Genomic DNA, 24,060 nt, shown 5'->3' with positions numbered 1-24,060 from the left:
CGGTACCTCTCCCCCTCCCCGCGCTGCCTCTCCGTACGGAAAAATGGCGGCCCCCAGTGCGCGGAGGAAGCCGCGCGGCGTGGCGCACGGTGATGAGCGCCGCTGGCAGCCAACCGCCGCGGAGCCCGGCGGCTAGCGGCGCTCCCATTGGGCGGGCGCCGCGCTCGCGCCTGAAGCCGCGCCGGGGCGTATGTGTCGGCGAGGACGGCAGCGGCCGCAGCCCTCGGCGGGGCCGCCGCCATGGACGCAGGTGGGTGGCGGGGGCGGCCCCTTCCCGTGCCGCGGCCGGGGCACGGTGGCTGTTTGCCGCTTTAGGAGCCCGTGGCCCGGCCTGTCGGCCCTCGGAGGCCTACAGTTTCCCGGGGCGGCCCAGGCCCGGGCGGCCCGGAGCGGCGCGGCCTCCCCCGGCACCGTGAAGTGCGGCCCCCTCCCGGCCGGCGGTCACCGCTCCCCGGCCTCGAGGGGCCCGGCGGGGCCCGGCTGCCTACCTTAGCGGGGAAAGGTCGTGGGTCGGGGCGGCCCAGCCGGGGCTCTGTTGCCGCCGGTGCAGGCCGGAGCCCTTCAGTAGGGAGGGGGATCCCTCCCGTCCTTCTCCGCCTGGCTCTCGCCGTCCGTCCAAAAAAGCTCTTCGGCGCTGTTTGGCGGCTGTCCGGGGAGCGACCCGGAGGACGAAAGCGGTGGCAGGGCAGGTGTCCCTGGGTTCTGCTCCCCAGGCGCTGCCACTGCCTTCGCCGCGCTGGGTGTGAGGGCACCGCGGCCACTCGTCACCTTTACTGAGGTTTGCGATAGAGGTTTTGCTTTGGTACAGGGGGAGGAAAGAAAGGAGTGTGTTGACACTTGGGCTGGGACTTGCTTCCTCCCAGCCTTTGCGTAGTAACAGCTTTCATCCACCCTCTGCAGAGATAAGTGTTGTTCCATAATAACGAACATCTTCCTGTGCCGTGTGGGTTCCTCCTCCGCGCTGTGGGAGCGTGTGTCTGTGGGGGGAATCCGTAGCTCCTGTCCCTCCAGACTGCTGTTTGGCTTGTTTGCCCTCTCGGTGCAGCTGCTGCTGTTATCAGTGTTGGTAGCGTCCCGACTTTCTGCCTGGTGCATCCTTGCACATCGTTGCATCCAGTCTCTAGTGCCTGGCAACAAAACGCATTCCAGCACGTGAACTTACACAACCTGAGCTGGGAGATATGTTTGCTTTCCCTTTTTGTAAGCGTTATGAGGCTTATCAAGGGAAGGAGAACCTTGCTGTGACAGATAGTAGGGCTGGATCTTCTCTACGCAAAGAGGAGGGGGCTCTCGGGGCTTTGGAGCAATGTGAGCTCAAGCCCCTTGGCATCCAGCCCTGCTCCTGAGACAGTCAGGGGCCTGATGGGCAGACTTTGAACTGTTTGCTCTGGGCCTCCAAGAAAGCACCATTCTACAGTAGACTGACTTTCCTCCCCGTCTGTCTCTTAATTCCTTGTTGTTGCTTAGATAATCGGGTTTTGTTTTGTTTGAAAGAGCTTAGGAGAAAGAAGAGACTTAATCTTTCTTTTGCAAAGGCCAGAAATAAGGCTTTAGGCTGTTTTTTGGTTATCTGCTTTCTGGGCGTTTTTCAGCAATGAGCTTTACTACACAGTGAAGTTACCTTCTCTTCTTGACTCTCTTTTGAAACATTCTACAGCCAGTAGCTTTCCTCCTTTCTGCTCTGCCCTGGGTGATGTCCCTCTGTCAGCTGAGGGAGGTGATTGTCCGTCGCATTTCTGATTCTTTTGTGGAGGCTGAAGGAGTCAGGGAAAATGTGTCTCAGCCCTTGCAGGCACTCCCTGAGAAACATTACAGTATCGGAGAGAGAGGCCTCTCTAGAGACTGGGGGAAGCCCAAGAAGCAGTTTGGGAAGTGAGTTATTGCAAAGCCTGGTTTTCCTTCATATGATGCTCCAAACCTCTGCTTCAGTATTTTGTATAAAGTTTTTCAACAAAACATCTAAGCTGCTCAGGCAAACTGTAATGAAAGATGATTGATGCTGGAGCGAAAATCAGCTGTTTTGCTGTGCAAATGGCAGGGAAAATCACATGCCATACATCCGTTTGAGTCATCAAAGTTTTGACTTGTTGTTATTTGCTTACCAAAGCTGATAGAAAACCACATGGCTTTGGTTTTGGTAAAGCAGGTAAAGTTAGTGGCTGTCAAGGACTTCATACTTGCCGTGAGCACGTATCTTGCCTTCAGCACGTCTGCAAACTGGCATCACCGGTCAGGGTCTGCTCTGTGATGCCTGGCTGCGCTTCTGTGTTTGTTTATGTGGGAGCTTATTAAAGGTTGGGCTAATGTTTTTAGCTCAACTTTTTGTTGGGCAGCTTAAGAATATAGGAAGAGAGGCAAGATTTCACCCTTTACCCTAATTCTGTGTATTGAGGCAGTTTTTCTTGGTCTATGTCAAGATGATGCTATAGAGCTTTTCAGTAACCCTGCATGTACTCACATTTAGTACGCTGGTATTGAAAGTCACTGGTACCGCAGGCGCATGCTGGGTGCGTCAAGGGTCGGTTCCTTGCGCTTCATACAAAGCAGGCTTTTCTGGTGCGGCCTGTTATCTTATAACTGAGCAAATCTAACCACACGCACAGAAGTGGAAGAGAATTCAAACACTCAGGCTTAATGCTGGTATTTAATGCGGGTTTAGTTTGAATTACCTTTACCTAGGTTCTATAATATAGATGTTTTCTGTAGTGGTGCATACAAAGCTTTGTCTTTTCCATCAGAGCTTTCTAGGGAGTGTGTGGGATGAGAAGGTGGCGTGGGACACTACGGCAGACCCCGTGGAAGGTGTGCCCATGGGGCAGAGATCCAGCTAACCTTACATCATTCACCGCATGCCCAAGGCTCCTGGAAAGCGAGGCTGCCTTTCTGAGAGTGTGCTTTGCAGGGCTGAAACTCTTGGCTTTTTAACTGTAAATCCGCTGTGCATGAAAAGAAGTTGAACTGTTGTGTGTGATGTGTGCTCAGATTTTCTGCAGAGGCTGCTGCTCTGCTGTCCTGGATGCTCAGAGGTCAGTATTTAAAATAGATTGAGGGCTTCTTGAAGGTGAAGTTTTGGAGTGCTGCCTGAGAAATTTGATGATCTTTTGCAGCTCCGAAGGGAGCATCTTCAGATAAGATTTCTGCTTGGTGAATTTCCAGTTTAATTTATTTCCAGACCCTTTGCCTTTAAGAGGGAGTGAAAGGCTCCTGGGCAAGTTGTGACGCTTTTTGTACCCCTCCCTGAATTGTTTGGATCCCACTGGCTCATATTTAGCTTGCTTGGGCAATAGCACAATGGATGCAGTTTTGAAAAAGTGCCAGTGTGTCAGGAAGGTAGATGTTTGAAAAGGAAACACTTGGTGGCTTCAAGTCTTGTGGGGAGTTTGTTGCTCCCATTATGAAATTATTGATCGTTTGAATTTTCCTGCCTGCGAAGGTGAAACTTTAACTTCTGCCTTTGACGGTCGTGCCTTTTCAGATGGTGGCAAGTATTTTCTTCCATAAAACCAACATATGCACTAATGTCTGACCCCATTTTTCAGATGCGCAGCTGAACCTACAGGACCTTTGCGCGGAGCCCAGATGTCAGGCATTCAGCTGCAGGACCATAAGGCAGGGACTCTCCTCGCGAATGTGCAGTGTCATGGCACATGCAGTTTGCATGTGCCGCATTCCCTGAATACGCAGCTGGTCCAGCGGGCAGCCTGGGAATCCCTCCTGCCTGCTGACCCCTTCCGTTGATTGAAGGGGAAAGACTCCAGCAGATCCTTGCCGTGAAGCTGCCAGTTGCAAATCCTGTGCTTGCTGAGGAGCTGGTGCCCTGTGAAACGTGGAGCCACAGAGGATGTGACATTTGAGAAGGCGAGGAAGCATTGCTAGGAAGGAGAAAGAGGGGTGGTGGATAGCTTGATAGTTTCTCTGTAGCATCCTTGTTTCAGTAATTTTATTTAAGCTATTTGAGGCTCCTTTGGCAGAGAGCTGGATGCATGGCAAGCTTAAGAACTGACAAAATAAACCCACGAAATATTCCTTGGAGCTTTAAAACCTGAGAACTTCAGGTTTTATGTTAAGATAGTTTCTGGTAATGCCCTGAATTAAAAAAAAACTACTAGCTTCCCTTTGAGCTGTCAGAATAAACTTGTAATGTCTCATCCCAAAGGGAAACTTCTGAAAATTAAGGGAGAAAGTCAAATGTGGTGCACACTTGAAAACATCTGCAGAAACCACGTTGCTTTCTTCCCTGGAAAGAAATCTCCAACATTGAGCAAGGAAGGGGGTAAAAGTAAGCCAAGCTATTAAATACAGACGCAGAAGGTGTGGACTGCTGGGGGTTCGTGAAGTTTGGCTAGCATACGGTAAAGAAATTTTTAATTTCCCTGCTAAGGTTTGTTAAAGGAAAAGACTGCATTAGTTTGCTGGTACTTTTCTGTGCAAGCAGAATTGCTTTGCTTTAGCTTGCTGTTGAGAAGTCACATTGCAGGATGGAAATGAGTGGCCCACACTATTGTAAATGTGCCTGAAACAGTCTATAGACTAATTCGCACGAGGAACGTGCTTTAAATCTTTTGGGCTAGGGTTAGGACCAGAGTCTAATTGTAAATTTCATTTAGAAGCCTGTTTTCATCTCTATTCTGCCAGGGTTCCTGCTTAAACAGTAGTTGGTCTCGGGGGTGGTGTCTTGCTGCTGCTACTTACTTATTTTCTTCGACATTTGGAATTGGAATTTCAGGTTAGAGAGCCCCAGGGCAAAAGGCCAAAGGAGGCCAAAATGTCTTGTGTAGATTGTTTGCCCCAGCACAACATGGAGTATCCTAGATGTCTGAAAGAAGGGGGAGCAGAACCTTGTGGTGACTTTCTAGAGCTATCATTGATGCAAATCGGCCAAGTTATTATTTACTGGTGCTCCAGATGACACTTTGGAAAGCTAAGCAGGGAACGATTGGGAGGAAAGCTCATCTACGAAGGTCTTCTAGGTGTGAGAAGGGTGAGGTCTGCTGTGTAGGCAGCACCAGAGAAAAGCAGCAGGTGACTCCTGGGAAGTCAAAAGTGAGGTGTACACCGAGGAGGGTGGTAGCTTTCACAGAAAATGGGGCTGAGGAGCTTATGGTCGTTTAGTCCGTTGCCCTGTTTTAAACTCATGTCGTGTTACTGCAGATTTTATTGCATTTGCTGTGAGAGAGATTTTCAATAATAGCTTTAAGAGTTGCAGAAAAGTCTGGCTTAGTTCTGCTTTGCATTTTTGTTAAAGAGTTCACAGCTACAAAATTAGATGGTTCATTTCCAGGCTTCCAAGACCATTTTGAAGTGCCTTATTTCCAAATACAGACCTAGTGGAGCATGGTTCATGCAAATCTCCTTTTTTTTTTTTTTTTTTTTTTAACCTCCCCATTGCCTGTGTCTCTTGCATGAAAGCTTAGGCTGCCCTGATCCAAGGGCAGCCTGTGCTGCTGAGTCGTTCTGTAGCAGTCCTGTAAGAGGAGGTGGATATCTGGGCACTGATGGATGCCATGCTGTGAAGGGAACCGGTAAAATATACCTAAGGTTTGCCTCTGAACAGCTAAGGTACACCTCTGCACAGCTCTGCCTTCCTCTGCTTGTGGAGCAGCCGGGGGTGAGCCAGGGCTGTGTCAGCTCTCTGTGTCTTCCAGAGTCGGTGGTCGCAGGGGCAGCCGTACCGTGTCTTGCCAGCTCGAGCCAGGTGCTCTGGGTGTGCAAGGTGCTGGCCCAGAGCAGCTCTGATTCTGTAGTTTTGTATGATTTTTTTAAAACCCAAGGAAAAGCTGTGAAAGGTATGTAATTTCTTCTTTCTCTTTCTAGCTACTCTTACCTATGACACTCTCAGGTTCGAGTATGAAGACTTCCCTGAGACCAAAGAACCCGTTTGGATCCTCGGCCGGAAATACAGTGTTTTTACAGGTATTTTGCGTGCACGGTGCAACATGCTCTAATGCTCCAGAGGACATCGTTAGTTTTGGGCTTTGCTTTCTGAGCAGCAAGGCGACCGCAGAGTGTGTGTGTCTCTTTGCTGGCAGAGCATGCAGACTGCAAGTGCCATGCTTCTCTCTCTCCGGCCATCTCTGTGGGCTCTGGAATATTTTTGGGCAGTAAATTATCATTGTGACTTGTGTCATGGGGCCAGGATGGTTGAGGAAAGGGGATAGCTCGGGAACAAGGCAGGAAAATGGTTTACTGCTTCATAATTTGCCTATGGCCATGATTTCCTTAGGTTGATTGCAGCTATTTTTTGGGGAAAAAAGAAAGTTTCTTCTGCACAGCGGCACTGCCCTGTTCCTCAGCCAGATTTTGCCTCTCTGGGCACACAGACCGAGTGAGGAGCAGATTGCTGTTGTCACTGGGGGAGGTGGGTGGGAGATGGATTTAGCTGTGTTTGGTGCTACCCTCACATGTGTGCCTTTTGATACTGAAAAATTTTCAGAGAAAGAAGAGATCCTGTTGGATGTGACCTCTCGGCTTTGGTTCACCTACAGAAAGAACTTCCCTGCTATCGGTACGTACTGTGGATGAGTCTAAGTATATCCTGGGAATTAAGATAATCTGGTGATCTCTACCTAATAAAACAGTCCCCACAAGCATAACGTTAATTCATTTCCGCTTATAGGAATCTGAAATGCATTTCGTTTAATTGATAGGATAGACTGATAATGAGAATTCCTCATCCCCTTGGATATGAGGGATAACAGCGATTTTAAAAAGGACACAAGAATGAGTTTGGGAAGCCTACCTAGAAGTATCCTTTCTTTGAGCAACATGAGAAGATTTTTGTACTTCATTAAGTCCTACATAAGTCTAACGTGAAATATTTAATGATGGTCTTGGGCTTGAGGTGGATTAAAGACATGAAAGCTAGAGATATGATACAGAAATTACTGCCTTTTTGCATGTGCTCTGGACTACGTGGGGTGTTTTGTTTGTTTGTGTGTTGTTTTTTTTTAAATGCCTGGAGTGGCTGTTACACACAGGAACTGTAATATGGGGAACATTTCCCTCCTCAAAGGAGGATGTCTTGGTTCCTTAAGATATTCTGCATGGTCTCTTCTGTGGTGTGGTTTTCTTTATTGACTGGAAGGGATATCAGAAGAGATCTGAGAGCAGGTAAATGGGATTCCAAGCCCCATCCATGTCCTCGCTGTCAATGTCATCCCCGGCAGTTGATGAGAAAAATGGCTCAGGTTTGGAAAAGAGACTTGGTAGCTGGTCCTTCTAGCTTGTTCTGTTCTTTCCCTACTGGGAAACCCTTTGCCTAAGAAGCTATGAGACATCTTTGATGCAGTTTAATCCCTTTAAATTCACGTTTGTGAGCCATATTTAAACATGCGTTTGAAATTGAAGGGTTAGCATGTGTTTAACTATGGCTCACAATTATGATTGGGGTTTCTGCACGAGTTATTAGAGGGTGGGGGCGGGAAGAAATCCCATTTTCTGAGTCATTTCCCATTTACAGTATAGATACAGTTTGCATGTCGTACAGTAAACCTTTTCCTTTTTCAGTCTTTCTTTTCCCAGCCATCCCTTTTATTGTTGGCCACTTACCCTCTGAAGAGCTCACAATATTTAAGTGGGCAAGCACAGAAGGAAGGGGAGTGTCTTATGCTAATTTTGTAAAGCAGTACCAATTTTGGATGTTGCATATGTTATAAATTGCTGGCAAAATTATAGAAGATAGCTGCTGACCATCCAGAAGGTGATTAAATAGTTCTCTTTGATGATTTTTCTCCCTGGGCTTTTCATGCAAAGTAGTTGCATGGGATTGAAATTAAAAAGCAGCATTACAAAGAAACTACTTCTATCAGTGGTGCTAAGGCGCAGCTGACTGCGTGCTTGTAAGACAGCTCACTTGCTCTGGTCACACTAAATATTTTATCTATGAAGCTTGCAATAATAGCCAGAGCTTCAGTGGAGGAGCAGCAGTTTCCTTTTCAAGTTCTGTCAGGGAAATACTTCCAGCCTTGAGGCTTTTGTCTCAGACTTTCCAGCATGAGCTAATATCCAGCTTATTCTCCAATTTTATGTAGGTTGTGTTTTTTTCGTTGCTGGGGTGGATTTTTTTTGACTGTTGGCATTTTTTTTTTTGGCCTAACTACGTTGTTCGCTCTGGAATCTCATCCAGTGGTAGCCGCTTATGATGTGGGAATTCCTTGGGACTGGTTTGTTTTACATGATGAGTTGCCTTCTTAGGATGAGGATTACAAGGAGTCACCTGTAACAAGCACCTCTGTAGAAATGTGTCTCTGAATTGGGCTGGGAGCCTGCAACTAGGTTCAAGGGCTGTCGTGCTCCCGAGAAATTCAGCTTGCTTTCTGCTTGCATTGTTTGGATTTCCGTTTGAAGGGTTTTTTTTTCTCCTTTCATTCAGTCTTAGAGGGCTTTTTTTGTTTGTTTTTAATAAACACTGATAACTGCATTTTTGTTCCTCAGCCTTGGGTATGTGAGCTAAGGTAGTCCTTATTCCCTGCCTGACTTCTCGGGTGAACCTGCTACCTCTGCAGGCTTACAGCGCTTTCGTTTCTTCTCCCTCTTGGTACTGTTTTACTATTTATTACATATTTATTTTCTGTTCTCATTTACAGGAGGAACCGGTCCCACATCTGATACTGGCTGGGGCTGTATGTTGCGGTGTGGCCAGATGATCTTTGCTCAGGCCTTGGTTTGCAGGCATTTGGGAAGAGGTAAACCAGTGCACAGCCCATACTGACTTCCAGCGCCACGTGTTCCCACAAGTGCAGTACTTGTAAGGGCAGCACGTAACTCAGCTGGGAATTGCTGAGGGCTCTGTGTCTTTTTCTTCAGTTTCCTCAAGTCCAGGGCTGTTGAGAGAAAAGTCTACTGGAAAACCAGCAGGTTTTTCCCCGCTGTCTACAACTCTGCATAGATACAGTTGTCCAAGCCTTAAAATGAAGTAGAGCCCTGTAACGTGCTGGTTAAATCCGCATACTAGATTTTTCTTTAAGGTTTTTTTATATAACTGAAGTTTAAAACAACTTAGTAGATTGATTCTTGTTTATAGTTCAGTTTTGTCACAAAGCCCTCACTTACTGAGAGTAGTCTCCTCTCCCTAAACACTTCTGTTCTTGTGCTTGGCCCATGCTTGGTCTGTAAGGAGCTATAGTGGAGTGGTTTTTTGACAGTTGTTGATGGCCTTCAGATTTGTAGGGGATGATTTTTGTAGTGAGGTTGTCAGAGGAGAAGCTGCTGCCCCAGCATTCGCACACCGTTCAAGGAGTCGCGCACACATCACCCGAGTCTCTAACTGCTCACACCAAGGTCCCTTCGCAGCGGGCAACCCCAGTGAGTTGATGGGTGCCCCTTTCAACTCCTCGCACTCACACATACTCTTGGGTGTGCTCCCTCCTGCTTCAGGCTCAACCCTAGGCTTCCCACAGCAGAGTCCCAAGCTTCAGATTTTATAAAAAAATAAGTAATTTAATTGAAAGGTACAGCAGCAAGCTCAGCCCAGGCAGGGTGCCTCCAAAAAGGGAGGGACCATGAACAAAGAAATCCCTGGGCAATTACTCCCTTGGGATCTCTACACGCACCCCTCACGTGCTGTTCACATGTCTGATAGTCCAGTGGTGATTTTTGGTCTGGAGTCTTCTAAAACCTTCTTGGATTCTTCTTCTGTGTCCAGGCAGGTTGGCTGTTGACTGCTCTTATCTCATTGATTTGCAGTCTCTGCCGAGGCTTGTAGCCTCCTTATGTTCTGGTTTACGCTTCTTGTGCACCTGCGCTATCTGGCAGAACATGGGGAACTGAAAAGTTCCAGACTTAGGGAAAACACTACTAAAATATCAGTGTGTTATCAACATTTTTCTTATACTAAAAGACTAAACACAGCACTGTACCAGCTGCTAGAAAAATTACAATGAAAATTAATTCTATTGTGGCCTAAAGGCTAAGCAAACAGCATAAATCACATCATATTATAATCTTAAGTAAGTTATTCTAATTAAAACTTACTTCTTTAAGCTAAACAACTAATAACTGTCAACAGAGGTCACCTGTTTTTTCCCAGAATATGTAGCTCGTGCCAGTCAATGAGAAATTGTAACACTATTTCCCATCTGTGGGCTAGAGGTACAGTTGGTGTTTTCTGTGAGTGATATTCCTTTACCTCAGCTTTGAGAATGCTTAGTTTTCTTTTAAAATTAATCCTTTGGTGTTGGGAATGCCTCACATCCCTAGTAATAAGATAGCAACATGAAAATCGAGTCAGTTGATGGATGCACATGGAAGAGAATTGTAGCTTGCAGCCTCTAGTTGCTAATAAATATTGTGTTTTATTTCATATATTCTCTTCTCTCTTAGACTGGAGGTGGATAAAAGGGAAGAGGCAGATGGATAATTACTTCAATGTTCTTAATGCCTTCATTGACAAAAAAGACAGCTACTACTCCATTCACCAGATAGGTAAGAGTCAGTGCTGAAAGGCGTGGAGATACTCTGGGTTTTCAATGAATGTAGAGCATCGCTCCGTGTTTGTTTTACTGGCTTAGCCAGAGAAAAACCCCAACGAAGGCGTCAGGTAGTACGTGATACTTGTTTTCTGACGTGATGTAAAACTACCACTCTTTATTATGGATTGTGATGGATCTTTCTTCTTGTCTCCATTGAGGCCGTCAGGTTTGCCTAATGCTCTAGGTTATATTCAGCATCACTTTCCGTAACCTAGCTAGCTAGCTAAGGTGAGAGGAACTCGCGTTGTTGCTGTTCTCACTAGGACCTTGTAAAATGAGAAGATGATTGAGCGAAGAAATTCTCAGAAGTAGCAAATGGACTAAGGAAGGGTCTCGCTTTGATACAAACTTCCCTGGCAAATAAAAGAGAAGCAGCCTGTTCCAGTTTTTCCTATGGGGTGTTAAGGCACCTATAGCTTGAGCAAACAGAACTGCAGATTACAGGGGTGGTCCTGGTAATCAAACGCTCTTAAGTAAAATTTCTTCTGAGGTAACATTCATAGAATCATCGAATGGTTTGGATTGGAAGGAACCTTAAAGATCATCTAGTTCCAACCCCCCTGCCATGGGCAGGGACACCTCCCACTAGACCAGGCTGCTCAAAGCCCCGTCCAGACTGGCCTTGGAACACCTCCGGAGATGGGGCAGCCACAGCTTTTGTAGGCAGTTGCCTTTTGAACTTCTGTGTTATTGCCTTTGGGGGAAAGGATAAGGATTTGCTTAACAGGCCTTGAGGATATGCTTCTCTCGTCCATCTACACTAAGATACCTCATGAAAGGGTAGATTCTACTGACTCAAAAGTGTTTCCAAGTGAGATTTCTTCCTTATTAAATACAAACTCTGATTAGGAAGGGACACGGTGTAGGTGAAAATATTCGCTAAATTATTTTGGTTTTTTTCTTGTGATGCAGCCCAGATGGGAGTTGGAGAGGGAAAATCCATAGGTCAGTGGTACGGACCAAACACAGTCGCACAAGTGCTCAAGTAAGTGCTGTGTTTTTCCTTTATGTCTTTCGAACCCCGCAGCGGGGTCATTTGGCTTGCAGTACCTCGTAGCTTACAGGTTTCTGCCCATTGACTGAAGTGCAACTGTATGTTTTAACACTTTTAGCAGGCAACCTGCTTGACCTTATCAACCTGCTTGGGCAGGAGCTTGAAACGAGCCCTTATGTCATTCAGATGCTGGCAAGACATGAGAGGAGACAGGTTACAAGTTGAGGACAACCCCCAAAAATCTCTCTCCACATCCCACAAGTAATGTGCTTGCCGCCAGAACCGAGTGCAATACTCTGCAGCAGACCAGAAGCAAGGGTCAGAGCAGATGATGGTTGCTGTAGTTTGGATCTCTGCTAGCCTCAGAGTTGCCTCTGCTGACCTGACAACAGTGTCATTGTTATCAAAAAGCTGCCAGCGAGCCGTCAAGTCACTAATGCGTTAGCATGAAAGCATTAATATTTGCTGTCTGGGTTCCTGGGCAGAGGATCAGAGCGATGCTGGAGCATGGTCTGCCTTTAATAATTGGGACACGCTGTATTTTGAGAAACATTCTCCCTCCTGTTGCCATTCTTTCCTCACTTTGATTCGGTGAGCAAGGATCTCCCTAGAATAGCCTGGGATTGCCTGAAAGCAATTCCCAGGTCATACTGTATGCTGAATTAGCCCAGGATCTGGTATAGGCGATCAGGAGACACTGTAGGGAAAATAAAAGTGATATTTATTTTTTTTCATTTATTATTTTCTATTTTTTTGTGCTGTCTCGCTTTCTGGTAACCAGAAGCTATGGGATTTGAGTTGGAGATTCTATCGGGGCTCTTGTACTTAGTAGCTGCTGAGGGACAAATTCCCAGGTGTGGTCCCATTTGCAACCTGGCCATAATAACCGGTGGCAACAGAATCTACAACTCTGATACTTGTATAAAAACATACTTTATAGCACAATTGATGAAAGCCAATCTCTTTCGTAATCCAGTTCCTCCTCTTCGGTACACCACCATCTTTGTCTTGTAACTAATCCTTGCTTACTTTTTTTTTTTTAATTTTCCTATAGAAAACTTGCGACTTTTGATACATGGAGTTCACTGGCAGTCCATATAGCCATGGACAACACAGTAGTGATGGAAGAAATCCGTAAGTATCACCTGGAGGTAGAATGTGGCATATCCTCTGGCAGCAAGAAGCCAGAGTGCTAGTACAACACAACAAGCATGAAGTAAATGTTCTGTATTAAAGCTGTGTCCCAGCATGCTAAAACCAGACGAGAATTGCTGTTCTAGGGCAAGGAAGTCCCTTGTTTGACTTTGGCTTCATCTGATAAAGCCTCTGACTTGGCACTGTGGCCTCTGGATCTGGAGAGGAGGTCTGCTGACCTTCAGCCAGTAGGTGGGAGCTGCTTGGAAGGTAGTGTCAAACTTGTTTCTGGCCACAGGTAGCGAGCAGTAAATGGCTGCTTCCTCTCTCGTGTAATGGGGTAGGAATGTCTCTGCTATTAGGCAGAATAAGAAAACTAGAACAGATTGCTGAAGAGGAAAATGAACAAAATTGGCAGGGGAGGCGGAGAGAAGAAGGGAATCTCATATTTTAAGGAGTGCTCACTGGTTATTTCTTTTCTTTTTTTTTCTTTCTGGTTTTTTTTTTTTTGGTGCATCCTGTCAACAGGATGGCTCTGGAGGCTGAGCAGCTCTGCAATGCTTGCTTGCTTGCTCATCCCTAGCATGCTTGCTCAGGCTGCGGTAACCAAAGCTGAACGCCTGCGTTGCTGGTTGCTGCAGTCCTGCCTGGTCCTGGCCACACAAGCCTTCCCCTCGCTTGCTTTAGACTAACTCGTGAGGCAGTGCGCTTACACAGCACAAACCCACGCAGTGTTTTCTGCCAGGTTAGTGTTCAGAAACAGCACGTAGAACAGTCCAGTGAGCGCTGGAGCTGGTGCAAAGTTACAGATGAGGTTGTGGCAGGCACCATTTAGGCTGGCTTTGGCTGCCGCGGAGCCAAAAATCAATTAACAGACAATTTGTCCCTAGAGTGCAGGACAGTCACTTTACAAAGTCACATCTCTTATCAGGTGGTCTCAATTGAGAGGCTGAGAAACGTGGGATCTGATTGAGAAGTGCCTGTCTAACCTTAGGTACACATAGTCTTGTAAAGGTATGTGCAGATGCCCTTGGCTTAAACAAGGGCCAGCGTGAGGACAGAAATTGGATTTATCTCTCATCTTTAGCCTGCAAATGTTATTTCTAGAACTGAAGCATGCTGACTGCAAGGCTTGGATACGTTGCAGGCTCTTGTCCGTGTGGCTCGTGTTCAGCACTGACACTGCTTCAAGCAATGTGTCCATACAGCTTGTGAGGTGCGTGTGGGATGTTTGCTTATTTTCCTCAAATGTGAATCGTGATGTGCCCGTTCAGGGCCGGAAAGTCACTGTATGAGTGGGACGCATGTGTTATATGTCTGTAGATATGCGTTATATATCTTGTGCCCCAAACATGTGTCGATAGCGAAACATTCAGAAGTTAACGCTGTTTCACACATTTGTTAAGTTTGGTCACTGTTCAGCCTAAGGTGTGTAGGAAATACCTTTCGCTACAGCAGTGAAGAAAACACCTATCTTTATCCCTTCTGAGTCAGTTTGTTGTACGAGAAAGGGGCTCTTAGCTGTGTGTTGGAGAATCCTGTGCATCAGAAAGGTGTTGAGAAACCAAGACAGTAAAGCCAGTACCTGACAGCAGCCGCAGCAGGAGAGATGTTGTGTCAGATCTGTTGGAGTATATTTGCAGTAAATGGTTTGGATCCAGCTGGGAAGCTTTAGGCAGGTTCCGCTGTGCTGTGACACCACAGTGCTGCAAAGCCTGCCAAAGAGGCTGGCTGAGTTTAGTCTCTGCCAAGCTCCCCACTGCTTAAACTGGGATTAAACCTGTTCATACTGCAGCGCGGGACTGCCACTTGCTTTGCCCGATGAGGAAACCTGCAGGGACACCCCGTGCAGCAACAGCGCTGGCTTGGCAGCTGATTTCAGATCATCGGAACAGGCAAGCTACTGCCAACAAAAAAAGCCATGATCTTTACTGTTCCAAGAGGATAAATCACTATGAATAATGACTTTCAATTGTCTCAAGACCTCCGGTCACTGTAATATGTCTGGGCATGAGAGATGCACTCATACACCTTCTCCTTGAGGGACGGCGTAGGGATCACCTGCAAACTCTTCAGCGCAGGTTGTCTCTCATACTGAGGCTTTAGAACAAAGTCCTGTTTGTTCTCCCTTGGGTGTAACATTCTCCTGGTTCAGCTGGGTTTGAAGCTCTTAGTAGTGAGTATACACCCTGTTGAAATTGCTGGTGATGAAGGTGTTTACATCATGTCCTACCTGCTAGAGTGTCCTGGCATTCAGCTGAGGCCAGGAATTAATTAAATTAGCCTCTGGCATTTTGTCTAATTGTCTTGGCTTTATGAGATTAAAGTGCTGTGGGTTTCTTTGGGGTTTGGGTTTTTTCTTCACACACCCAGTAAGTAATGAAATTGGCCAGTGAGACAGGTAGGCTTGGAGATGTTTCTGTACCAGAATTTACATGACCTGGTTGCGTTACAGCCTGGCTGTGTGTTTGTCAGACCTGTAGAATGAGGATGCATAGCGCTTATGTCACGCGTATGCCCCGAGGAGCTTTACTGCCCCATATCTTACAGGCAAAAGCTCATGCTGAAATTGTAGAGTTTAATGATCATCCTGCTTTAGGTCTCTAAAGTAGCTTCTGAATGATCCCCAATAAAATTTCTGAAGGCTGTAGTGAACTTCAGGAAAACTACAACTGCTCTAGATGCTATGTTTGTATCTTGTTACAGCGCCAATTACAGGTGAATATTTCCTGTGTTAAGCCATAATGCTTTCCTCATTTGGTTCAACTGTCTTCATCTCCTCCATTAACTCCTCTGGAGTACTCCAGATTTTCCTTTTTCTGCCTACATGCTCTCTGAAGTCAGGACTCTTGCCTGACCTCCTAATCAACTCGTTCAACCTTGTTGGCACAGGTTGTTGCTTAGCTGCTCAACCGCTGGAAGAATTTGCATTTTAACAGCCCACCAGATGGTGGCTGTGAGTACAGCATGCTTTGGCATAATCTTGATGTCGGCTTAGATGAAATGCTGAGCCCTACCAGAAGCCCTGCAGGGAGTACGTACATCGCATGACCCCAGCACTGGACTTCCTTACGCTTTTCTTTTGTTTTTTAAAGTGTTGTAGGCATTTACTAAATAGCAATTGTTAATCAGAGCTCGAATAGAATCACTCAAGGTCTAGAAACAGAGGTTATTTCTGATGCTTTCTGCTCATGTTCCCTTTCTGTAGGGCGGTTGTGCCAGTCCAACTTCCCGTGTGCTGGAGCTGCAGCATGCCCTGCTGTGGAGTCAGACGTACTCTATAACGGGTACCCAGAGGAAGCGGGGGTTAGAGATAGGCTCTCACTGTGGAAACCATTGGTGCTGCTGATACCTCTCCGCCTTGGGCTCACAGAGATCAATGAAGCCTATATTGAGACACTAAAGGTAGGGGACGTGGAGCTGAATTCTTGGTGTTCTGATGCTTAAGGACCCTGATGAGAATGAAGTCATTTCTGGAATTTCATTTTGGGGTAAAAATAGTCAGAAATAATTGTCCTATTTTCAAAAGAAAAATGTGTTTAGAGACAGTCCTTGTCAGAGGTCAGGATATGGGTTCTTGCAGGTTTTAGTCAGGAAAATCTGTGGGGCTTTTGGGGGGTTGTGGTTTTTTGGTGTTCGGGGTTTCTTTTTTTGAGGATCTTACTTCACAACTTAATCTCAGTCCCTCTTTGTGTTTAGATGGTACCAACCTGCTGAAACATTTGTTCAGCACAACTGTACTGGGCTTGGTGGCAGCCTGAGCGTTAATGAACGTAGTGTTGCAAACTCCCTGTGGCTCTGATGCTGGAGCTTGTACTGCAGACTGAGCCTAGAATTTGGCTGACGGTTGCAGTGTGGAGTATCAGGAGGCTGCTGAATTTAGGGTGTGCAGAGTACACGCACAAGACAGGGTGCACATTGTCTTGTGTACTAAAGCTAGCAAGCTCTGAGCTGCATGGGTAAGAGCTCCAGATTCATGCGAGGTTACTTGCCCTGAACTCAGTAGATGGTGCCTGGATACTGCAGCTGGATAAGGAACTTAAACTATTTCCTGAATGATCGTTCCCTCCTAAGAGCACTGTTGCAACCTGATGACAGTTCCACAGTATCTTGCCGCTGACTGCAGCAGAGCCAGGACTTGCCTGGACTGAGTCCTGGAGTAGTGCTGCTGCTTCTGTTTGGTCCATCTGTCTGTTCCTGTCAGCAGTTAAAGGTGTTTTTGAGCTGCTTTTGTGTTACTTGAAAGCCTTGTGTTGCAGCCCTCAGCCTTCCTGGTGGAGCTTCTCTCCAGAAATGGCTGTTTCTGCTGATTTTCAGTGTCCCCATCTTTCTTTCCCACTGCATTTTTGGATGTTTGCCTTTGTTGCCACCTGCTGTCTCACTGTCTGTCAGCTGTGTGTTTTCTGTATTGCTTTTCCAGCACTGCTTCATGATGCCCCAGTCCCTGGGAGTGATCGGAGGGAAACCAAACAGTGCTCACTACTTCATTGGCTATGTAGGTGAGTGCCCAGAGTGCAAAGACTTTCCAAGCATCTCCCCCCCAGCTAAAAAATGCTTGTGGAGCGGTACAGCTCTCCACCTTGGTCTGTAGTGCGTGCTGCAGGGTTCCTCTTTCCTGCTGGAAGTGTGAAAGGCTGCTGTGAATATCTTTGTGAGGACCCGAATGATGTAGCTTTGAATGGTGGCTGTAGTACAGGCTGTGAACTTCCACTGTGTAATGCTAAATCCTGTCTAAATCCTAAATCTCTAAAGAGGTGTACATAGAGGCCTTCTCCAAGGCTCAGAGCTGACTTCCCTTCAGGGGCTTTAGTTGTCCCCTTCCTGAAATTCTACAAACTGTTGTCTGTTTACTCTCCTCCTTCCCTGTGATTTTTGTCTCTCTGCCTGAGACCTTAATCTGGTTGTGCTCTGGATTTCTGGGGCAGACTTGAGCTTACATGGGACCCTGGAAGGCATGTGCAGGAACAGTATCCAAATGGTGCCTGTGCCCAGGCTGTTGCTGTGGAGCGGGCACCGTGGTTCTGCTGGCAGCTGGCTCTTTGCCTGGATGAGAAGCATTTGGGGAAGTGACTGAAAACAAGTTGTCCCTAGAACGTGGGTTCTCCTGTGGGGTTACGAGAGTTGGCTCTGTCATCGCCCTTCCTCCTCTTTGTATCTCACCCTTTGCTTATGAGAAGGCCAGCTTTTTGGAACAGTTCTTCCTGTTCATGTCTCCTTGCCTGTCTGTCCAGGTGAGGAACTCATTTACCTGGATCCCCACACTACGCAGCCTGCAGTGGAGCCCAATGACAGCGGCTGTCTCCCCGATGAAAGCTTCCACTGCCAGCACCCACCCTGCAGAATGAGCATTGCCGAGCTCGACCCCTCCATTGCGGTGGTGCGTTCCTGCTGCTTGTTGCTGATCACCCGAAGGAGTGGTGTTGTGCGCCCTCTGTTTCACAGCTCTCCTTTTCCCCGGGGAACGGGCAAGGGCAGTGGTGATGGGTTGGGTACTCTACGGGCATGCTGTGCTCTGGGCAGGTGCTGCCGTGGGTTTCAGTAATGTTCGTACAGAAGCTCCTCGTGCAGGAAGCAATTTGGTACAGGCACCAAAGCGATTTGGTGCAGGAAGCGATTTGGTACAGGGGAATCTGCCATGCATGGCAATTAAATTCCATTCTTCATGGGGCACCGTTCTTCTCTCAGGTTTAGCTTGGGTTTTGAGTCCTGCCTTCTGATGGGCAGATCTGAATCCATTCCCAAATCCACAGCATGATTCGGTGTGGCTTGTTTTCTGTTGTGCCTGAGATGCCTGCCCTTTGTTTCCATGTGGGTTGGTTTCTGCCCAGTTTTCCTTCTGCAGTAGAGCAGACGATTACATTGATGCTTCCGGCGCTTGGATGGTCTGGTCACATCAAACATATGGGGAGCGTTCAGTTTAACAGGGCAGCGTAAGACACAGTTTAAAAGCAAGGCAGTTAGGCAGTGTAACTGCTCGCAGTCCTGGTCCTGTTGCTTGGTATTAATACAAGGCTTTAAGACTGAAATGATCAATCTACAATACATAAAGAGAAGTTCTTTTTTTACAGGGCTTTTTCTGCAACACGGAGGAGGACTTTAACGATTGGTGCCAGCAAATCAAAAAGGTTTGTGTTTATATCACCAGGAAAGGAATATAGGGTATTGTCTTGTTTCAAACTGCTGCACAGAGAGCACGTTCTCTGCAGCCTGATCTCATTTTAAAGCATATGAAAGTAGTTTATTAAAACACCAAAAAGAGCATAGCTCTGCAATTCTGCTGATGATGCGAGTCAAAGATTTGAGAAACATTTTTTCAACTGCAATGAAGTCTCAACAGATCGTTATTACCCCTTAAAGACCCAGAGCACCATGAGTACAGAGTTGTTGGTTCTCACGGCTCTACTCTTGCTCCACAGCTGTCCCTGGTAAGAGGAGCGCTGCCGATGTTCGAACTGGTCGAACGCCAGCCGTCGCATTTCTCCAACCCCGATGTCCTCAATCTTACACCAGGTGAGGCCATGCAGGGAGGCAGAGCTAACGGGTGAGCCGGTCCCTTTGGTTTTCTGGAAATGGTGTGGAATTGCACAGTGACTTCTAGTATGTTCGTTTTTCCCCAGCAGTTTGATGTGGAGCTCTTAGGGCAATTGATCTAGTTCTTTGGCTTTCGACTAGTGGTTCACAGATCCCATAACACAGAGTACTGCGTCCAGCTCTGGAGCCGTCAGCACAAGAAGGACATGGACCTGTTGCAGTGGGTCCAGAGGAAGCCACAAAGATGATCAGAGGGCTGGAGCCACTCTGCTGTGAGGACAGACTGGGAGAGTTGGGGTTGTTCAGCCTGGAGAAGAGAAGGCTCCGGGGAGGCCTTACAGCGGCCTTCCAGTACCTGAAGGGGGCCTACAAGAAAGCTGGGGAGGGGCTGTTTGCAAGGGCATGTAGCGATAGGACGAGGGGCAATGGTTTTAAACTAGAGCAGGGCAGGTTTAGATGAGACATTAGGAAGAAGTTCTTTACACTGAGGGTGGTGAGACACTGGCCCGGGTTGCCCAGAGAGGTGGTGGAGGCCCCATCCCTGGAGACATTCAAGGCCAGGCTTGATGAGGCTCTGAGCAACCTGATCTAGTTGGAGATGTCCCTGCTCACTGCAGGGGGGTTGGACTAGATGAACTTTAAAGGTCCCTTCCAACCCAACACATTCTGTGATCTCAGGATGATTTTTTAGAATGAGTCTGTGATTGGTGGTGGTGACTGAGAGGAAGAAACTCCAGTTTGTGGGCCATCACAGCAATGTGAATCTATGACTTGTAAAAGGATGCTTGGAGGAATCAAAAGGGTCCATTGAAAAGGTTGAAAACTGAGTTTCTGGGTAATGAAAATGGTCAAGGACAGTGCTGTTCGAACTTGGTTCCAGTGTAAGGCACTCCTTCTCTGTGCATATGCCACTACCAATGCAAAAAGGAACAAGTGCTGGGCGGTATCTTGGCTGTCAGGTTCTGCTTATCACGTTAATAATGTGCAGAAACATTGCAGGAGATAAAGAGCCATTGACAGCTTCTGCCAAGAGGAGTGAATACGCGTGGACAAACTTATCCTGTTGCCAGGCATTGGACTATGTCCCGTCACTTGCGCCCTGCACCCTGTGCTTCCTTGCTATCTCTTTCTCTCTCCCTTAGCATCAGCTTTCAAAGACTTCCTTATCTCACTGCCCTTTTCTGTAAGAATGCTCGACTACCTTAAACTGTCAATTGATCTTGGCCTATATTAAATTGTCCCTAAGTGCTACCTTTCTTACTCTTAAAAATGTTTTTGTAGTGGGCTACTTGTTCTTCTCCCTCTTCCCTAGATTGCAGAGCCTCTCCCATCTGCTGTGGCTGTTCTGTTTCTCTTACAGTCCTACCCCTCACAAGAAGGATTAATCAGACTCTCATCAATGTCCAGCCTCTCGTTTTCAGTTTTCCTCAGGGAGCTGGGTTCTCTGCTGTGTTACGGAAGTGAAGGGGGCTGCTCCTCTGAGGAGCACCTCTGGAAGTTGTGTTGCCAGGACCCATGGGCACTGCGGTTTGATCGAGAACAGTGACACTAGGCATTTGCACGCACTACTATGGAATTAAAAGCTTGTCACAAAATGTTCAGGGGGCCCTGCAGCCTTGTGTCCATGCGCTTCTCCTCTGTCCCCAGCCGTCAGTTATCGCTGTTTAGCTTCTGGCTGGCTGCTCTGCCGAGTCCAGTGTATGCTTTCTTGAAGCCTGAGATAATTTAGGTTTCTCCTTTACTTCCCCAGTTTGCCCATACGTTCTCACCTGAATTTCCCCTGTGGTAAAGTTGCTTTCCCTTTAGGTATGTGCTCCCTCCTCATCACAGAGTTGGAAGGATGGACAGGAGGGATCAAGTACATTATCTTTCCTCACAAAATGGGACTGTACTAATTGGTTTTGGGAGAGTGCATGTTGTGTCGTTACGTTCCCCAGTCGTTGGATCAAAGGCAACTATAGCAGAAAACAAGTCTCTAATACACAGGGGGAGGAATGTTCCTGTGTTGCTTAATTGGGCCAGAAATCTTCACGGATATTAGCCCAGACCTGGGTCAGTTCTCCTATTTTGAGCCTCTTGAAGCAGAACTGTCTTCTGCTAATACAGAGCTGCAGCCCAGGAAGGTCATACAAAACACGTCGCAGCACAGAATTGCTCTGCACCAGGGCTGTGTTCGGGGTCTGTGAAACGTGATGCACCTTCTGCGCACCGTATTAATTGTCTCCAGTGCATTTTCTGTGCTACTGCTGTGTGCTACTTCTCATCCCTCCTCAGAGCCTTCACTCAGGTGTATCATGGAGTATCTTGGAAATTATGGGCCCATGACACTCTGGTTCTGCTGCCCTCCAGCTGCTGGTCTCACTGACACCGAGCAGTCAGTACGTCCCACGGAGGTCATGCTTTCTCTTTCTCTTGCAGACTCCTCCGATGCTGACAGATTGGAAAGGTTCTTTGACTCGGAAGATGAAGACTTCGAAATCCTATCCCTTTGAAAACAAATAAGAAACTGACTCTGCAAATTTGTGTTATGTGTGGGGAGAAGGGGGGGAGGGAAGCTCCTTCGAGAGCCTGGGGCTACCGGTTTTCATAGGTGCTTGCTGCCATCCCCGCCTCTTGTCCATCCTGGCATTCTGTGCAGCCTCTGAGCGGAGCGCGCATTGTCTGCGTTGGGATGAAGAACCAAGTGGGTGTTACAGCCTTACTGGCTGGAGTCGGAATTTCTCAGCAGAAAACAGTTGCTGGAAGTGGATGCAGTGGTGCTTAGGAGTTCAAAGCCTATCTGTTACATCAGCAGGTCAGTTGGCCTTCTGGGGGAGGCATAGAAATCGTTAGAGCGCTAAATCCTTACATGGGGACTCCCCTCTGAAGCTTAAATAGAGCCACCCGTCATTTAGCAGGTGAAATGTACAGTTAATTCCTTTAGCAGCTTCTCTTATCACTGGCCAACTTGGACTGCAGCTCACAACGCAAATGAACAGCAGATGAGTCCCAACGAGACAGCTGTGAAGCCCCGGGAGCGCAGGTGGCCGGGCTTCCTACCATACAACTCCTGTTCATGCTTTGCAGTACACAGCGCATCCTCGCAGGTGCAGTACCCCTCTCCTGCTCACATCCTATGAAAAGAGAGTTGAGGGAACTTAAAAGTGACTGGTAATTCAGTAAGCAAAATGCTCTCTGGGAAGGTGGAGCAGACCCATGACGCTGGGGAGGAATGTCTCAATCTCGGTTTACATAACAGCAGAAAGAATGGAAGAATAGAAAATGTGCGTGTTCTTGCTCGGTGAGTCGATAAAGCATTGTGCTTCTACAACAGATTAACCCCTACAGCAAGTTATCTTCAGGAAAGCTGCTTCAAGCAGAGAACTGGATTCCACAGCCCTGGGGAAAACAAAAGAAGTCCACAGCTGGGAGAGGCAAAACAGGACAGCTGAGATCTGCCAGTCGTGTGCCTTCTTGTTCCTGGGCCCGTGTGCTGGCATAGCAGCTAGGGAATTAATCCTGTTGGTACCAAAAACGTGAGCTATAAAAGTCTTCAAGGTTCTGCAGTTTCTCCAATTACTCCTGTTAGACATTCCCTTTCCAAATCAGAAAAGGTGCCTGAAGGCCAAGTAGGCTTCCCAGCTGTCAGCACCTTTCCTTTTTCCTTTTGTCCTCTGCCAGCTCCCTCTCCCTGCAGAGTATGCACAAAGGCACGTAGGAGCTAACCCAGAGAAACCCATTTTGTGTGATCATCCCCAAGAGGGCAGTGAAGAGAGAATGCCTTGAGAAGGTCCAATTATACTGGAAATTTTAGCTACTTTAAGATGATAGCTCTGCCTAGGGCCCTTCTGCACACAGAATTCAGAGAAAGGTCTTAACGCAAACTGCAATAGTAGTTGCTGAAGTAGTTTCCTTAGTGCATGCTGCAGATTGCAAACCTGTTTACAAGGCTTTGTTTTGTACATTTAGGATTGGAACCTGTCAGTTGATGCTTTTATGCCCAAGGACGGTGACAGCTGGCTAGAAATGACCTATTTCCCCCGTGACTGACCTACTGATGCCCTAACTGTCCCTAGGCTATCCAAAAGCAGAGGTTTGAACTGGGAACCACAGTGCTTCTGTCACTAAATTATTATTTGCTGCTTTCTGCCTGCTTCTCCTCTTCTCCCTTGTAGTTAGGGGAAGAGGCAGCAGAGGAAGTGGGGCTGTGCTCCATTCATCTGCTTTCAATTTGTATCTGAATAAACAGATCTAAAACCTTTGCCTGGCCTAATGTTCTTGCACGTGAAGGTGGTGGGGGGGGTGGTATTGAGTAACCCTGTGGCGCGGTTGCGAATGCTGTCAAAATGATTGCAGTTTTGATCCTGTTAGGGCAGCGAAGGCAGATGGGAGCAAAAGTCGAACTACGTGGAAGGGTGACTTTACCTTCCTTTTGGTGTACCCGAGAGAAGAGGGGCTGGCTGCTTGGGGCAGAGAAGTTAAAAACACTTCCATAACAATTCTGCTACTTGAATTTTAAGCAGCACAGCCTCTCTCCGCTTCTAAAACAGCGTAAGCTCTTGCAAGACTGGACGTGCTTTTTTGGCGAGTCTCTGCCATGTGTGCTTTTGAGGTTGCGGGGAAAGAGCCAAGCAGAGGCTCAAAACTTTTGGCATTGGCAGGTGGAAAGTGAAACTTGTTTCCTTCAAGACTGTTTGCCTGCTGTTTAGCTAGCTAACCGATAGCTTTTCATAGCATCAGTTTCCAGCTAGCCTTTTAAACCTCAGCTCTGCAGTAGCAAATGTTACAGAAGTGTAGTCATTTCAATGACCATTTTTTGTATTTGCTGTGCAAGGGCTGGACTCCGTGCTTGAACTTTGAGGCTCCTTTTGTTTGTCGTCTTCCAGTGTTGCTGGCAGGGCCTGATTCAGCGTTACAGGTGCTCGCATCCTTCACGAGGAGTGTTTCTGCTAC

The 24,060-nt window shown here is 47.2% G+C and overlaps 1 protein-coding gene across 3 annotated transcripts; it reads left to right on the top strand.

The window, feature by feature from the left end:
* Positions 1-44: 44 nt before the first annotated feature.
* Positions 45-23,368, top strand: ATG4B (autophagy related 4B cysteine peptidase). Of its 3 annotated transcripts, none has more exons than XM_054206357.1 (13): positions 107-250; positions 5,815-5,913; positions 6,434-6,505; positions 8,586-8,684; positions 10,321-10,422; positions 11,382-11,454; positions 12,518-12,597; positions 15,806-16,002; positions 17,018-17,096; positions 17,829-17,974; positions 18,666-18,722; positions 19,014-19,107; positions 21,547-23,368. In XM_054206357.1, the coding sequence occupies exons 1-13, from the start codon at positions 241-243 to the stop codon at positions 21,618-21,620; spliced, it is 1,182 nt and encodes a 393-aa protein (XP_054062332.1). In that variant the 5' UTR covers positions 107-240; the 3' UTR covers positions 21,621-23,368. The 3 variants fall into 3 exon arrangements, with proteins under 3 accessions (XP_054062334.1, XP_054062332.1, XP_054062333.1); XM_054206358.1 differs by lacking the exon at positions 107-250 and adding an exon at positions 2,630-3,026; XM_054206359.1 differs by lacking the exon at positions 6,434-6,505 and having other exon boundaries at positions 45-250.
* The last annotated feature ends 692 nt before the right edge of the window (positions 23,369-24,060 follow it).

This window comes from Rissa tridactyla, chromosome 6, assembly GCF_028500815.1.
Source record: "Rissa tridactyla isolate bRisTri1 chromosome 6, bRisTri1.patW.cur.20221130, whole genome shotgun sequence".
NCBI classification, from domain to species: domain Eukaryota; kingdom Metazoa; phylum Chordata; class Aves; order Charadriiformes; family Laridae; genus Rissa; species Rissa tridactyla.
The sequence above is the reverse complement of the archived record's forward strand: the minus strand, read 5'-3'. Positions and strand labels throughout refer to the sequence as shown.